Source organism: Labeo rohita, chromosome 11 (assembly GCF_022985175.1).
Source record: "Labeo rohita strain BAU-BD-2019 chromosome 11, IGBB_LRoh.1.0, whole genome shotgun sequence".
Lineage (NCBI taxonomy): Eukaryota > Metazoa > Chordata > Actinopteri > Cypriniformes > Cyprinidae > Labeo > Labeo rohita.
In genome coordinates this window covers 3,648,779-3,665,837 of record NC_066879.1, presented here as the reverse complement: position 1 = coordinate 3,665,837, position 17,059 = coordinate 3,648,779, and the positions used below count along the sequence as shown (strand labels likewise).

General features: G+C 37.1%; 1 protein-coding gene across 1 annotated transcript in view; it reads left to right on the top strand.

Moving 5' to 3' along the window:
- magi1b (membrane associated guanylate kinase, WW and PDZ domain containing 1b) overlaps positions 1-17,059 on the top strand; it is a 181,387-nt gene that overhangs the window by 135,413 nt on the left and 28,915 nt on the right. Inside the window, 2 exon segments of the mRNA XM_051122511.1 lie at positions 1,854-2,039; positions 2,123-2,758. Coding sequence (XP_050978468.1) covers positions 1,854-2,039; positions 2,123-2,758 — 822 coding nt within the window.

Genomic DNA, 17,059 nt, shown 5'->3' with positions numbered 1-17,059 from the left:
CAAGGCTTATGCTCTAAAGAACATGAATAAATTAACCTTGGACTAAAATGTATATACATGTACACACACACATTTAGAATTATATACAATGGGCTTATAACAGTCCATACTGAAAGTCTGGGATTCAAAAACTTAAACCTTTAAAAATATTGTGCATTGAGACGTTCTGAAATGAGTATAATTTGTAATGAATTTGCATTAAATTAGAAAATAGAAATATACACTTTTCTACTCAGACTTTTGGACCCCACTGTATATTCAGTTTATGTGCACTTAGATTTTATTCTGTGATGGACTGCTCTGTTTCTCTGTCTGTCACGTTTTCCCTCTTGCATATATATATATTTATCATGTCCAGTCATTTGCATTCAGTGTACAGTGTGTCTCTCTCCTCAGGGTGTCTCTGCAGTTTTTTCTGATCCTTCTGTCATGACAGACCATGATGGACAGATCATACATCATCTGTCTAGCCAATCACATTGTTGTTCTGTGCTCACTCCTCCATTCTTTCTTCTCTTGTATCTTGTACTAACAGCACTTTGCTCTAATCTAGGACTGATTACCAGCTGATGCATCTACTAACATTCATTTTGCCATTTTGCTTTACAACTATGATCATGCACAACAGTTATTTCACAAAAGTGCACACTGGTAATTTCAAAAAAAGGAAGGTTTGTCCTGGATGTTGACATGACAGATTAAATATTTTAATTGTTTGAAGGTTATTTAGACTATGTACTTTATATACTATAAAATCTATAAAGAGTTAAAATGGATAGACAGGTACTGACAGTTACATAGATGGACAGACAGATAGATAGATAGATATAAAATTTTTTGATACCATAGAAATTTCATAATTCTTGTCACCAGTGTTAATATTACAAAAAAAACCCTAATACTATCTTAAATTAAAAAAAAACTGAAGACAAGTAAACAGTCAGCGATTAAATAAAAATAAGAAAATAATTAGGCCAAAAAAACAGTGGAACAAATAAATAAGAATTGCTACATGCATTGTATGAAGCCATCGAATGTATAAAAACAATGCTAATTCTTCACAGTGTAAATTAAATATATATTTCTTCATATTAAAGTTAAAATTCATGATTAACATGAATGACTGCTGCCTACATCCAATATACTGTTACACATGTACGGTTACACATCTTTCTCAGCTGTTTGCTTTCACTTAAGCCCTAAATTACTGTGTTTATGACGATGCTTGCAAAGATGGGCATTTTGACACATACAAGTGTGTGTATTTAACCGTTCAAGGCCTATAAAGTGGCAAAAATAAATAAAAATGCTTCCAAACAGTCTTAGTGCATGCATATAGTTAAATGAGTTCTCTTTCGCTGCTAATTGCGCTTTAACGGCTTAAAATCACTTGTTTTTAAGCTGGAATGCTTAAAAATCCATGCAAAGATAAATTTCGTGACCACATAGCACTGCAACGTCACATGAGTGTGTAACCGTGATAGAGGCGATAGTCCAAAATCTCTACTGGTTGACAAATTTATACCGTTTAATCGCATCACCCCTAAGGTAGGTAGACAGTTTACAGATAGATAGTGAGTTAGTTAGATAGATAGTGAGTTAGACAGATAGACAGTCAGTTGGTAGATAGGTAGAAAGACAGACTGCTGCTTTTGTCAAGCCAGTTTAATTGCATTATGGTTGGTAAAGTTAACTTTGTTGTACAGCTTCTTTTTGAAAGTCAAAATGTTCTTAAGATTTGCTGTGTTGCAACACACAGAGGTATCCATAATCATCTCATACAGAGGGTCCAACAGATTTACTCTCACATATTCCCATAGCTCACAAATAGTGCAATGCTTTTCTTACTGCAGGAGGCAAGCCATTTTTCACAAGAAACCCTGCAGAACTGAAGGGAACATTCATTAACACCAAGCTGAAGAAGAGTAGGCGTGGGTTTGGCTTCACCGTAGTAGGAGGAGACGAACCAGACGAGTTCCTGCAGATTAAGAGTCTGGTGCTTGATGGACCAGCTGCCCTGGATGGAAAGATGGAAACAGGTACAACTAAAAACTGTGCTGCCTTAACACATCTTTGAGCCGTAGTCTTTGTTCTTGTGCCAACACTTGTTTTGTTTCCACAGGGGATGTTATCGTGAGTGTGAACGACACTTGCGTGTTGGGTTACACACATGCCCAGGTCGTGAAGATCTTCCAGTCCATCCCTATCGGCTCTATGGTCGACCTTGAACTTTGCCGTGGCTACCCTTTACCCTTTGACCCTGATGACCCAAACACCAGCCTGGTGACTTCTGTGGCCATTCTAGACAAGGAGCCCATCATCGTCAACGGAAAAGAAAGCTACGACTCGCCATCCAGCCACGGGAGCGAAACTACAGGTGGCGGCGGTAGTTTGAACGGCTCCAGCGACCCTCCTCGCCCCCACAGCCCTTCGGCAGAGGTGGCTTCTAATGGCTCTCACGGTTATCCCAGTGATGTGGTGACGTTGGCGTCTTCGATCGCAACCCAGCCCGAGCTCATTACCGTCCACATGGAGAAGGGTGACAAAGGATTTGGCTTCACAATAGCAGACAGCCCGTCTGGGGGAGGCCAGCGAGTGAAGCAGATAGTGGATTATCCACGATGCAGAGGCCTGAGGGAGGGAGACATCATCATGGAGGTTAACAAGAGGAATGTGCAGAACCTGACGCACAATCAGGTGGTTGATCTGCTCAGCAAGTGCCCCAAAGGCAGTGAGGTGACCATGCTGGTACAAAGAGGTGAGCTCACAAGGAAATTATTACGCCTGGGACAATAAATCAAAGCATCGCGAATCGAGAAATTATTCTCTCTTGAATCGTTTCTGAGCTTAGTTTTTAACAGCAGATGGCACTGCATGCTTTATAAACAGCCGTGCTCTGCTTGCTTTCAATTCCTTACACACACACCACTTGCACCTAAAATAATCATTCATAAAGTTTAAAAAGGTTTAAGCGAATTACAAAGGTGTTCGTAGTGGGCTGTGTTTACATTAATCTAGCGTCATAAAAGCATAAAAGCTGAGGTGCAAGTACATTAACCACTTACATGATTCACACATACATAAGCGCTCTTCTTCATGAGCGTTAGAGTGCCATTTGCTGTTAAAAACTAAGCTCAGAATCGATTTCAGAGAGAATTGTGATGCATTCGGAAAATCGCAGAATCAATCCACGATTCGCAATGCACTGATTTATTGTCCCAGCCCTAGAAATTATGCTTTTCAATGTTATAAAAATGGAGAAATGGTGAGAAAAGAAAGCTTCCACAAATATGCTTGCAAGTGAAAAACTAGCTCTTATTTGTCAAAGTTTACAGGGTTTATAGCATCATTAGATGCCATTAAGCAATCATTATTTTTATATTATTTCTGATAAACAGTCAGTAAATAGTCAATATTAAACAGCTGATAAATAATCAATATTAAAAGTTAATACTATTTTGCCTAAATAATAAAAAAATAATCTAATAATTGCCAAGAACCAATCTACACTACCATACAGAAGTTTGGGATCTAGATTTTTAAAAATGTTTGTTCACCAAGATTTACTTGATCAAAAACCAGTCCAGTAAAAACAGAAATAATATATGTCCCTGGACCACAAAACCAGTCATATGGGCCATTTTTTTAAAATTGAGATTTACATATTATCTGAAATCTGAATGAATAAGCGTCCCATTGATTTTAGGATTAGGATAGGACAATATTTGGCTGAGATACAAGTATTTGAAATCTGGAATCTGAGGGTGCAAAAAAATCTAAATACTGAGAAAATCATCTTTAAAGTTGTACAGATTAAGTTCTTAGCAATGCATATTACTAATCAAAAATTAATATTTTTTATATATTTACAGAAGTAAATTTACAAAATATTGTCATGGAACATGATCTTTACTTAATATCCTAATGATTTTTGGCATAAAAGAAAAATCGATAATTTTAACCCGTAAAATGTATTTTTGGCTATTGCTATAAATATACCCGTGCTACTTAAGACTGGTTTTGTGGTCCATGGTTGTATTTCAAACAACCATTTTCAATTTTAATATATTTAAAATGTAATTTATTCCAGTTATGGTAAAGCTAAATTTTCAACAGCCATTACTCCAGTCTACAATGTCATATGAGCCTTAGTAAATCATTGTAATAGGTTGATTTTATGTTTATGAAACATTATTATTATTAACATTATTATTAACATTATTATCAGTGTTGAAAACAGTTGTGCTGCTCTGTGGAAACTGATACATTTTTTTTTAAATTATTTTTATTTATTTATTTATTTATTGATGTTCAAAAGAACATCAATTAAAAAAAAAATCCTTTGTAACATTACTAAATGTCTTCACTGTTTGATCAATGTAATGCATTGTTGTTGATTAACAGTATTTAAAAAAAAAAAAAAAAAAAAAAAAAAAAATCCTACTGACCCCAAGCTTTTGAGCATTAGTGTATGTTATCCATCCCTATCAAGCAAACTATTCCGTTTTGTTATCCAAGTTGTGTCCTGTTTTAGATTTTCCCACTTCTAAAATAACAAACTGTGGACTGGTTGGACTGCTTTTTTCATCATATGTTTCAGCTGTTATAAATCTTGTAAGCTTCCTTTCTCACTTTTTCTCACTCTGCTGTTGTTTTCTTCTTCGTTCCAAACCTGGGAATGTGCACAGTGTCCTGCAATGTGGACCTGACTTTATGCAGATTTTTAAAAGCCTTGCTACTCGAATGTAGAGAAGGAAATACAGATAAAGTACACCCCACACAAGGGAAGAATGAGAGAAGAGGCTATTCAGTCAGTGTTTCTGAATGAGGAGAAAATGACAGGAAAGTGTCCAGACAGAGACGTTTCAGGTGAGAGGTCTGTGCTGATCATGAATATGAAGTCTGGGACTTCTTCTTTTCCCTTGAGGGCTGCCAAAATCAGCTGTCTGTTAACCCCAGGTCCACACAGCCTTATCTCTTTGTCTTGAATTCTGGGGGAGGAAGTTGAGAAATGTCAAGGTTACCAGCTATTGGTGGAAAACCTCTGCCTTACAGATGGCAAAAGAGACTGAAATAAACTGAGGGAGACAGACCAAGAAGAACGGAGAGACTAGTGTGTGTGTGCGTAAAATGAGAGAGAACATTGAATACCAGCATCTGACTGTAAAAGAAAGAAGTCGCTTCTCATAGAAAGTTGCAGTTTGAGAGAATTACCCCAGGAGTTTTGCACACACAAATCCCCAGGTCTCTCAGAACCGGCTTTAAAATCCTGTTTTGCCTGTTCTCAAAGCATTCAGTCAGAGCCTGGCACTCGGATTATTAATTTGATGAATTGAAAGCACTTTTATCTGTCTTGTGTAAGTGCTTTTAACAGGGCCAGGAAATTGCTGCATGCCAATTGCAAGGCCAGAGCCTGTTGCATTAAAACATCCCCATTTGTCATTTGGGACAGTTACCAGCATGTAAACAAAAGTGTGTGCAGTGCTTATATCTTTTATGGCTCATCAATAGAGTTGCCGCCTTGCTGTTTCGGTAAAGCAAAAAGCCAAATTTTCCTCCAGGATTTGACGGCCTACAGAACTGACGTCACATAACTTGCAGTGTAATTTATGAATTACACAGACTAAGATAGCAGGACTGAAATGACCTCTCTTTTTATCTCTGTGGCTTACACACTCTATTCCAATTCATTTTCGAAGTATAACCAGAGCTCAACAGTAAGTTTTTTCTGCTGTAGTTCAGATTTAAAAATGATATAATTTTTAATCAAATTAATTGCGTGATGTTTCGATTAATTAATCGCAAAATTAATTTGACTGGTTATTTTATGCGTTACACTGACAACTATATATATGGTGTGTATGTGTATATATATATATATATATATATATATATATATATATATATACATACACACCATATATATATATATATATATATATATATATATATTCCAATTAATCTCAATCAAACTGCAGTTGGGTTCTTTTGATTTGAAGTAAAACTAACTAAAAATACAGCTAACATACAGTTAGCTATACATACATACATACAGTGTTTTATTGTGTTAGTTAGCTGTATTTTTAGTTATTTTTACTTCAAATCAAAAGAACCCAACTGCAGTTTGATTGAGATTAATTGGAATATATATATATAATATATGATGGAATATCTTCCAGTTTAATTATAAGAGTCAGAGAGAGGATTGGTAATGATAATACCTTTACCAACATTATATGTAGTCCTCAGGATAAAAACATTTGTTAAAAACACTTTAATTGTCATTGCAGTAATCCAAGTTCACACCAGAGATACACTAGAGACGTTCTGTAAATGTGTATGGGATGTTTTAAGTATTCTCTGTGCTCACATCTCACCTTTAATTGCTGGCCTTGATGTCATGCAGCAAATCCCACCACACACAAATAAGCAGATACACACACACACACACACACACACACACAAACACACACTATTCCTTTTCATCAACTCTCCCCCATCACTGGCCTACCAATTAGAGTAGAGCCCGAAGAAAAATCTAATGGGTAGAAGCTCGATTTGTCTCTTCATTCCTTTAAACACACATATATACACACACATACTCACATGTTGAAATTGCAGCATGTTCGGCTTATTAAAACACATTTCACATTGTAGGGAACGCACTGTGGCTCTGCTGGTTCTCTGGATAATTGACTCATGTATAGATCTAGGTCCTATAAGATGGTTTGACTTCATTTGAGCTTTCCTAGCTTGTGTCTCTTTTTGTGTCTCTGGTCTGGCAGGTTAGGCTGGTGGTCTAAAAGCTTTATTACATCATTATTTGAACATTTTACTCACCTATTAAAAAGCAGGCTATTGGTTTTTACTGTGGTTAAAGCTCAGTCGACAGTTGCTAATGTTGATTACCACAAAAATAATTGAATATTTAAAAAATGTAAATTGTTTTATTCATTTTATATCTTTTTTTCATTTTTGAATAAAAGAATAACAATGAAAGTGAATGGAGGCTATTTTTAAAGTATTTTAAAGCAGACATGTGAAGCTTGTAACTTTATAAAGGCATTTGAATTCTTCTGTTAAAACTTGTATATTATTTGAGTTAAAAACTGTTTAAAGCATACGTTTTACAGTTGTTTTAGTGGTTATGGTATTTTGTTTGATAAAATTTGAATATTACTTTACACAGAAAAGGTTAGTGATTTAATTACAGTAAAATTGTTAACATATGTGACCCTGGACAACAAAACCAGTCTTAAGTAGCACGGGTATATTTGTAGCAATAGCCAATAATACATTGTATGGGTCAAAATTATAGATTTTTATTTTATGCCAAAAATCATTAGGATGTTAAGTAAAGTAAATGTTCCATGACAATATTTTGTAAATTTCCTTCCCTAGATATATCAAAAATTAGTTTTTTATATATTAGTTTTTGATTAGTAATATGCATTGCTAAAATCTTCATTTGGCGATTTTCTTAGTATTTTGAGTCCAGATTGTCAAGTAGTTGTATCTCTACCAAATATTGTCCTATCAGCTTTCAGATCATGTGTAAATAATATTAATAAAAAAAATTACCCTTTTGAATGGTTTTGTGGTCCAGGGTGACATACTTTTGACTTCTTTGGGCTTTACTACTGAAATATAGCTATAAAATGAAAAATAGTGTTGTAACATATAGGAATTAGCCCCATTTTTTCAAGATTTTAATCTGATAATGAACATTATGCCACAAGTGCAGTAAAATGAGCTTAACCTCTACTAAACCCAGAAAATATTTCTTTAAAAACCAAGCATAATTATGATCTTATGTGCTGAGCATAAAGCCAAAACTGTGGTTTCCAGTCGTTGATGGTTTTCTCCCATGAGACTTGACCGCTGTCAGTTTTTTCCTCTAGATGTTTCTCAGCTGTTTGGGTCTAAATGTCACGCTTGCAAATGCTCAGTATAAAGGAGATTTATGCATCTGTTATACCCAGGGTAATCAGTTCAACACAATGTGTGTTTGCGAGCTGAATACATCATGGCTGCGAGTCACTGGCCCTGAGGTCCATTCCGTCTCCCTGAAGTGTGTGTGCTTGTATGTTTATGTATTTACGTCAGTGTGGAATCGCTAGAGCTGCAACATGTAGAAGGCCGTTTCTAGGCTCATTGCAATTCATCCTGCTGGTGTTTATCAGAATCTGCCGCTTTGAGAGAGAGAGTAAAGGATGCTTCGGCTATGGATAGTGTGATGAAATGAAAAGGTGCATACTACTATCTGATCGGCTCCCTTTATGAGTCATCAATCAGCAATGACAGCACACGTCTCGGTTTCCCCAGCAGATAAAAAAACGGCTTCTACTCAGGAATCGGCTAGTCTGGTCTCATTAGCTGCTACTCCAAGCATCCAAATGAGTGTGTTAAAGCTTATTCCCACCAAGAGGGAAATGAAAACACCAAACAAATTGTAAAACATTAAACTATTCGCACCAAGAGCGAAACACAAATTTGTCAGGCTGTTGTTCTCTCTGACTGTCATTGAGATGACGAGGAATGCGGATAACTAAACGGATACATTTTTTGAAGATATTGTAGGCTTCTTAGAAAAAAAATAACTTTTGTCTTGTCCTTAGTCATGAGTTTTTCCTCACTGAAGGAAGAAAAAAAACAACCTTGAGGACTATAATCATTTCTGTCTTTTTTAGCGCAGATGTGAATAGGTTCATATAAATCAATTCTTCCATATAAAGTCTCATGTTTTACAGACTTAAAGAATTAGTTCACTTCTGAATTAAATTTCCTGATAATTTACTTACCTCTATGTCATCCAAGATGTACATGTCTTTCTTTAGTCGAAAAGAAATTAAGGTTTTTGGACGAAACTTTCCAGGATTTTTCTCCATATAGTGGACTTCAATGGGGATCAGTGGGTTGAAGGTCCAAATTGCAGTTTCAATGCAGCTTCAAAGGACTCTGCACAATCCCAGCTGTGGAATAAGGGTCTTATCTAGCAAAACAATCTGTCATTTTCTAAAAAAAAAAGTTACAATTTATATACTTTTTAACTACCAATGTTCATCTTGCACTAGTTTTGTAATGCGTGTCTACGACTTCACGCATGAAAAGGTTGTGCCTGGTTAGCTCTTTGTCTGTGTACTTCGTAAAAAAATGAAGGGGAGGGCCACTGTTGCCCCAACAAAAAACGTGTACTTTATTGTGATTTTTAACGTGGGACCCCCCTCAAAATGCAATTGGGCTAGTTTTGAGAGCACCCTAAAAAAAATGGGTTAAAAACAACCCAACTTGGGTTATTTGGCACCCCAGCGCTGGGTAAATATTGGACAGAACACATGCTCAGTTATTTTGACCCAGTTGGTTGGATTAAATGTTTTTACCAAACATGCTGGGTTATTTTAAGTCAACTATTGTTTAAAAATGATTATATTGCTGGTTTAAAATGGACTGGAACTTATAAAAACAAACACAGAATTACTAGAGGCAACAGCAATAATCAAAAGATAATAATCATTTATTATTAAGCATGAACACTTGGACAAAAATACAAGACAAATTGAATTTATTTGGGTGAATACAACATAGTTTACAATAGTACATACATTTAAACTCTTTTAACAAGCATTTTAGACATAAAAATGTAACATTTAAAAGTAGAATTCTAATTTTACTGTATTTAACTGTTCTCTGTAATCGCTTTTTATTGAAACGGCACTAATTCTCATGCCGGTTTGTTGCCGAAATCTGAGCTGGTGAAGGGCTGCTGTTCACTGGGTTAACTGTGAACTTCAGACCGTGGTCTCGCGTTTTACTCGTAGCTGAAAGATGCCCACAGACAAACAGTACTGACATTAGAGAACATAGTTTAAGACTCAGTACAATAACGAATAAAATCCATTTATTTTATGCAAGGCAAAAGGCATTTCCATCCTGCGAAACAACCGCTGCTGACGCAGCTGACATCTCATCCTTATGTTACGTAAAATAATACAATTTACAGCACAGTAAAGACTTTATAAATGAAATAAAACATATACACACCTTTATTTCGCTGAAGAATCGCCGGCGCAGAGAATTTCTGTCTCCTGTAGAGGACTCAAAAAGCCTGCACTCTGACTGACTGTAACTCAGCAGCTGGGTTGTTTCGTCAGAGACAGGCTTAACCCAGCGGTTGGGTAGAAAAAAAAAACAGCATTAACATGACCCAGCAACTTAGTTACAGAAAAACTACCCAGCACCTGGGTAAACAATATTAAAAAATAACCCAATAAAATAACCCAACATTTTTTAGAATGTAACATTTGGGTGGGTTTTGCTGTGAAAACCTGGCAATTCTTTGTCGGGCCGAAAAAAATAAAAAAAAATTCCATGTCATTTTCTCCTCCAACTTCAAAATCGTCCAAAATTGTTGTTTTACCTTTGCACGTTTGCTTTGTAAACACTGGGTCGGTACTTCTGCCTACACCACGAGTGACCTTTCCAGCGTGATTACGTAATGCGTGAAGTCCAGCTAGTACGAGATGAGCATTTGTGGTTTAAATGTATATAAACTTTTATTTTTTTTAAGAAAATGGCCAATCGTTTCACTCGACAAGACCCTTGTTCCTCGGATGGGATCGTGTAGAGTCCTTCGAAGCTGCATTGAAACTGCAATTTTCAACCTTCAGCCCATGACCCCCATTGAAGTCCACAATATGGAGAAAAATCCTGGAATGATTTTCTCAAAAACCTTAATTTCTTTTCAACTTTAGAAGGACTATTAAAACTTTATATCTCTAGTTATTGTTATAGCCATTGTCCTTGGTGTGAACGAGCTTTAAACCAACAGGAAAATTAATCGAAGCTGGTGTTTTTAAGGATGGAACAGCACTGCTGTGTCGTTTTTCTTTTTTTTGGCTGGACCAATACTGCTAGGGGAAGATAAACCACCATGATTAGTGATGTGTACGAAAGCAACTTGATTTAATGTTTGAAAGGAAGGATTCCAGTACTTTTTGCATTAATTTTTGCTGAATTGTCCAGCAGTTAAAATGAATGGTGTTGCAGACACACGCAGGATATCAACAGTCCACAAGAAGCAGTGGCCTGGCTCTGAATCAAATCAAGAGTGAAAAATATGTTTTTAGATAATGGTTTTGAGGAGCGTCTTCTCCCCGACTGCTCACCCTTTGGCTTGCTGAAGGGGTGAAGCATAGAACCCACCAATCACATGATTTCACACCTTGTTTCCATGACGATGCTCTGCTGCACTTTGCGGTGGGGTTTCCTGTTAAAATGATAAAGCGGAGAGGTCTGTCTGCACACAACATGTAGGCGCGTCACATTCTGGAACAAATGCCAGCAGGCAGCGAGGACAGACAGAGACAGACAGGTGTTTTCAAGTCCACTCCGCATCTTATTCTTTCATTACGTGTTACCCTTGAATGATCTTGATTGACGTGTTTGTGTGGACCTACTGAATCCACACAAGCAATGGACAGGAAGTAGTACAAAAGCCATCAGAGCTGTATCTGTGTGTGTATGCACAGGGCCATTTTAACATCACCTCATGCCCTGCCACCCCCAATTGTAGGCCATGTCAGTTGAAGACTGTTCTAATGTACACACAACTGTGCACACATAAGCTGTGTTCTGCCTAGTGAGCAGCCTACACAGGCAGTTGTATTCTAAGGCCATTTTGTCTGTCAGGAGAGCTATTTGAAATGCTCTACATTGACAGTGATTACTCACAAATAGCAGTTCACAATATTAAATGAATATACTTAACATTATTGAATGAAGTGTATTAAGAATTTACATTTCGCTCCCTTCATATGCCATCTTGGAATTATCACAAAACTTGTCATTAAAGTTCATTTTGGGGTAAAATAATGCATTTTAATTAAGGGTCATTCACACAAAGGCAGATAATTATAATTATAACTATGTATCAATGCAGAAGCAAGCTGGTTTTTTTTTTTTTTCTTTGAATGTGCAAGATTTCTGGATTGGTAGGCACTGTAGGGAAAGAGTGAGAAGAACAAAGTGCAGTAAACAGTAAAACTGTTTGCACTACAAACCAGTGTGTTTATAATTAAGATAATACATTAAAATAAAATGATGAGACACACCAATTTGCAATATTATCAACAAAACTAGCTAAAAATAGCTGGGCGCAGAAGAGACCGGAAGCCTCGAGCGTAAAATTGCAAGTTTTAAAGTCAGAATGGCAAAATATAAACTCACAATTCGGACTTTTTTTCTCAGAATTGCGTGATTTTAAAAATGCACAACTCGGACTTTTCTCGCAGTTGCGAGTTTGTATCACAATTTTGACTTTTTTTCTTGTAATTTTCACTTTTTTTCGATGCAAATGCAAGTTGTATCTTGCAAATCACACTTTTTTTTCTTGTAGTTGCAAGTTTGTATTGCAATTCTGACTTTTTTTCACAAATTTGTAGGGAAATAGAAGAATAAAGTGCAGTAAACAGTAAAACTGTTTGCACTACAAACCAGTGTGTTCATAATTAAGATAATACATTAAAATAATATGATGAGACACACCAGTTTGCAATATCATCAGCAAAACTAGCTAAAAATAGCTGGACGCAGATGAGACCGGAAGCCTTGAGCATAAAATTGCAAGTTCTAAAGTCAGAATTGCAAAACATAAACTCACAATTCTGACTTTTTTTTTCAAAATTGCGTGATTAAAAATGCAAAATCCTGACTTTTCTTGCAAATGCAAGTTTGTATCTCGCAATTCATACTTTTTTCTCGCAAATGCCAGTTTGCATTGCAATTCAGATTTTTTTTTCTCGCAAATTTGTAAGGAAATAGTGAGAAGAACAAAATGCAGTAAACACTAAAACTGTTTGCACTACAAACCAGTATGATGAGACACACCAGTTTGCAATATCAACAGCAAAACCAACTAAAAATAGCTGGGCGCAGATGAGACCGGAAGCCTCGAGCATAAAATTTACAAATGGCTACGTTCGTTCTTACGGGAAAAAAATAAAGTGCATAAAGTTTTAATAATCATTGTAATTCTGAGTGATGACATGCAGGAATGATTTTCATTTATTCATTTATTTTTTAGTGTTAAAACTGCTTTGTTCACCAAACTAATTCATAGAGGTTGTAGAAATGCATTGCCTTCTTCATAACTGTGATGCTGAATTAAAATTTGGCTAAAATCTCAGCAGGAGGACAGCAAAGTTGCTGTTGTAACAGGCTTCACTTAGGGAGTGTTTGTGATGGCCTAGATAGAATGCTGCCTGCATAGGGATCTGACAAGTTGGAACTCCACAACAGTCTTGCATGAAAATGGTTTTGTGTCTGCTGTCGTACTCTCCACACCAGAGACTCGCATTCTGTTGCGGCGGCTCCTGGGAGACCGTCTTTCATTCCTCTGCATGTCAGACTGCATCACTGACAGATGGTCTTGACCGTCAGAATCTGTTCCGATCAGACTGGCCGAGGAAGGGGGGCCCAGTACAAACCTTTCGCTCTCTTTGTGCCCTCATGCACATGCATGTGCACATGCAGTGCATCATAATCTTCTCCTGCTAAACCTTCTTATTAGTCTCCTCTGTGACTGACATGGTTCACGCTGACCTGTCGCCAATGTTCCTGCTGACCTGCGATGGCATGTGCAACACGATTATGGAGGGAGCTCTTAGTCTCTCACAACAACAGTATTGTTAATTTGAGTTCAGGCGTGAGCTGAATCATTTAACTTCATTTTAACAATATCTGAAAATTGTGCAGAACTCAAATATAACCAGTGTCAGTCGTCATTTCTCTAAATAATGAATTGGTGGAGATGTTGTATGGAAGTCTATTTCTGCCACTCAATAAAAAAAATAAACGTTATTGCGACTTTTTATCTCACTTTTCTAACTTTTTGTCTCAGAATTGTGAGATATAAACTCGCAATTTTAAGTTATAAAGTCAGAATTGCATGCTGAAAACTTGCTTGACTTTTTTCTCGTAGTTTTGACTTTTTTTCATGCAAATGCGAATTTGTATCTCGCAATTCAGACTTTTTTCTCACAGTTGCGAGTTTGTATTTAGCAAATTCTGGCTTTTTTTTCTTAAGAATTGTGAGATACAAACTTGCAATTGCAGTTTCTAAAGTTAGAATTGCAAAATATAAACACAAAATTCTGACTTTTCTCTCAAACATAAATTTGTATCTCGCAATTCAGACTTTTTTCTTGCAGTTGCGAGTTTGTATTGCAATTCTGACTTTTTTTTTTCTTGCAAATTTGACGACTTTTCTCACGAATGTGAGTTTGTATTTCTGCAATTCAGACTTTTTTATCAGAATTGTGTGATAAATCTCGCAATTCTGGCTTTTTTTCTGAGAATTGTGAGCTATAAACTTGCAATTGCGAGTTCTAAAGTTTATTTCTCAGAATTGCAAGTTTGTATCTCACTGTTCTGACTTTTTTTCTCACAAGTTTGACAAGTTTGGCAATTGCGAGTTATAAAGTCCAATTTTGAGGGGAAAAAAGACTAATTTTTTCAGAATTGTGAGTTTATTTCTCGCAATTCTTACTTAACTCGCAGTTGCCAGTGTTTGAGATATAAACTTGCAATTTTGAGAAAAAAGTCAGAATTGTGAGTTTGTATCTCGCAATTCTGACTTTATTTCTTAGAAATGCGAGGTTATATCTCACAATTCTGACTTTATAACTAGCAATTGTGAGTTGATGTCTCACATATTTTGGAAAAGAAGTCTGATTTGCGAGTTTGTATCTCACAATTTTGAGAAAAATATCAGAATTGTGAGATAAAAAATCGCAATTACCTTTTTTTATTTTTTTATTTAAAGGCGGAAATGGGCTTCCATACATATGGTATCAGTTCTGCACTAAAGAAGGAAGAGCGGAAATAACCTCAAATTGCACGACTATAGGATTTGAAACAGGTCCAACAGTTAAGAAGCAATCACAATAAGAGTCATCTTTTAATGCATTGGTCACTTTGTTTGCTTTTCATTCAGCAAGGCAGCACTGTTTTATGGGATTCAGATAAAGCCATTATGTGCCCAGTAAAGTGAAATGGATTGATTGATTACAAGGTATTAGGCGGCGTCTCTCCTCTATAAGCAACAACCTCCAGACACTCCCTGGGTTATAAAATCAGACAGGCACAGATCCACTCTTAAACTCACAGACTTTTTTTTTTTTTTTTTTTTTTTTTTTTTTTTAATGCTTTCTCGTTGCTGCGCAACTGTGGAATAGTATTTCTGAACAGGGAAAAAATTACAGAAATTATACTTGAGGTCATGGGAATCATCAACATTTAGCTCAGACAGTATCACAAATTGAACTCAATTGAATTGAGATTCTGTAGTGAACATCTTTAATGATTCCTAGCCTACAAATAATCAATGTTATTTTTAAAATAACAGTTTCATAAAGGCAAATTAAAGGAATAGTTTGCAAAAATGAAATTTTGCTGAAAATGTACTCACTGTCAGGTTAGCCAAAATGTAGTTGAGGTTGTTTCTTCATCAGAACAAATTTGGAGAAATTTAGCATTACACTTTCTCACCAATGGATCCTTTGTGGCGAATGGGTGCCGTCAGAATGAGAGTTCAAATAGTTGATAAAAACATCATAGTAATCCACAACTGTTCCTTTAATATTATAAAATAATTTATTTAAATCAGTTGCATTGGAATGACTTTTTTGAAATAATAGTTTCATAATTTAATTAAATTTAAACAAGCAAGAAATAAGTAAGACGCAACTTTAAGGCCAGAGGTCAAATGATTGCAGCGTTTTCAGAAATATTGCATTACCAAACCAAACACTGTGACGTGAGGTTTGAATACACAAAGAGGAGAAAAATGAAGAGAGTATGTTTGCAAAAGGGCGTGTGGCGATGCTGCAGAAACTTTTAACAATTAATGGACTGTAGTGGAGACAGGCATAGAGAGGAGAGGGAGGGAGGCGGCAGACTGCAGAGGATGATAGTGTTTGTTTTGGGGATAATGAGTCAGGTTGGAGGCAGGGCTTGATGGGGCAGGTCAATTTGCGACGGAAAGGACGACGGAAGATTGAATACCTGGAGATGTATCAGAATAAAGAGCAGGTGCGCTTTGCGAGAGAGAGCGACGTGTGGCTGGACGTAAGTGCGCATGTGTGTTACCGTGGGCGCGCTCGCAAGCAGACGACTTGCTCTCAAGGGAACTGCTTCACAATAAGCAGTCTTTTTTCCAGGCCAGACTGGAATCAGAGTACCGATCGCACACGGATCTCACAGCACCGTGTGGTGAAACACACACACCCAGCTGTGAAATCACAAGCAGGCTCATGTTTGCCGTAATGAATCTCACCGTAGTGGAAACGTTGCGAGACATCCGTTTCCTTTTTTTTTTTCTGCTCTAAATGACGTGCACATCTATTTATGCATGAATGCATAATTTATGCACGGCCTGTCAGATGCAGCCTTTCTGATAGAGGCGTGGGAGGGGGCGACGGCACATCGACGCATGTAGAAGTGGGAGGGAAACGGTGTTCGGAGGAGGGAGCACGATGGTCGCGCTCGCGTCGGGGAGAGAAGGAGCAAACACATGAAGACGGAGCGAGGGTGATGCACATCGAAACAAGGAGGGGGAGGGCGAAAAAGAAGAGAGAGAGGGAGAGGGAGAGAAAAAAGAGAAGCTCAAAAGACAGGAGAATCAAGGACTGGCTCTAGATGCAGGATCCTTCGGCAACATCATCGCGAGGGGCAGGGACGCTGGAAGATGGTTTCAGTAAGAGGGGAACTGACCGTTGCCTATAATTTAATGTTCAGTATCTTGGACTCCTTCTCCATGGGTAATAGCTTAGCACCTGTCTGGGCTTAAGCCCCTTCCTGTGTCTCGTTCATTTCGTTCTCTCTATCTGTCGCTCTCTTTTCTGTCTTGATCTCTCGCGCAGCGTCCGGTAGCTTTAAAGGGATCGTTCTCTCTGAAATCACATCTGTGGCTACACGTGCTCATGTAGAACGTGAAAGGAACTATTGCGCGCAATGTCCCGGCTGCTGTTTTCCACACAGTGAAAACTGGGTTGCAGCTAGG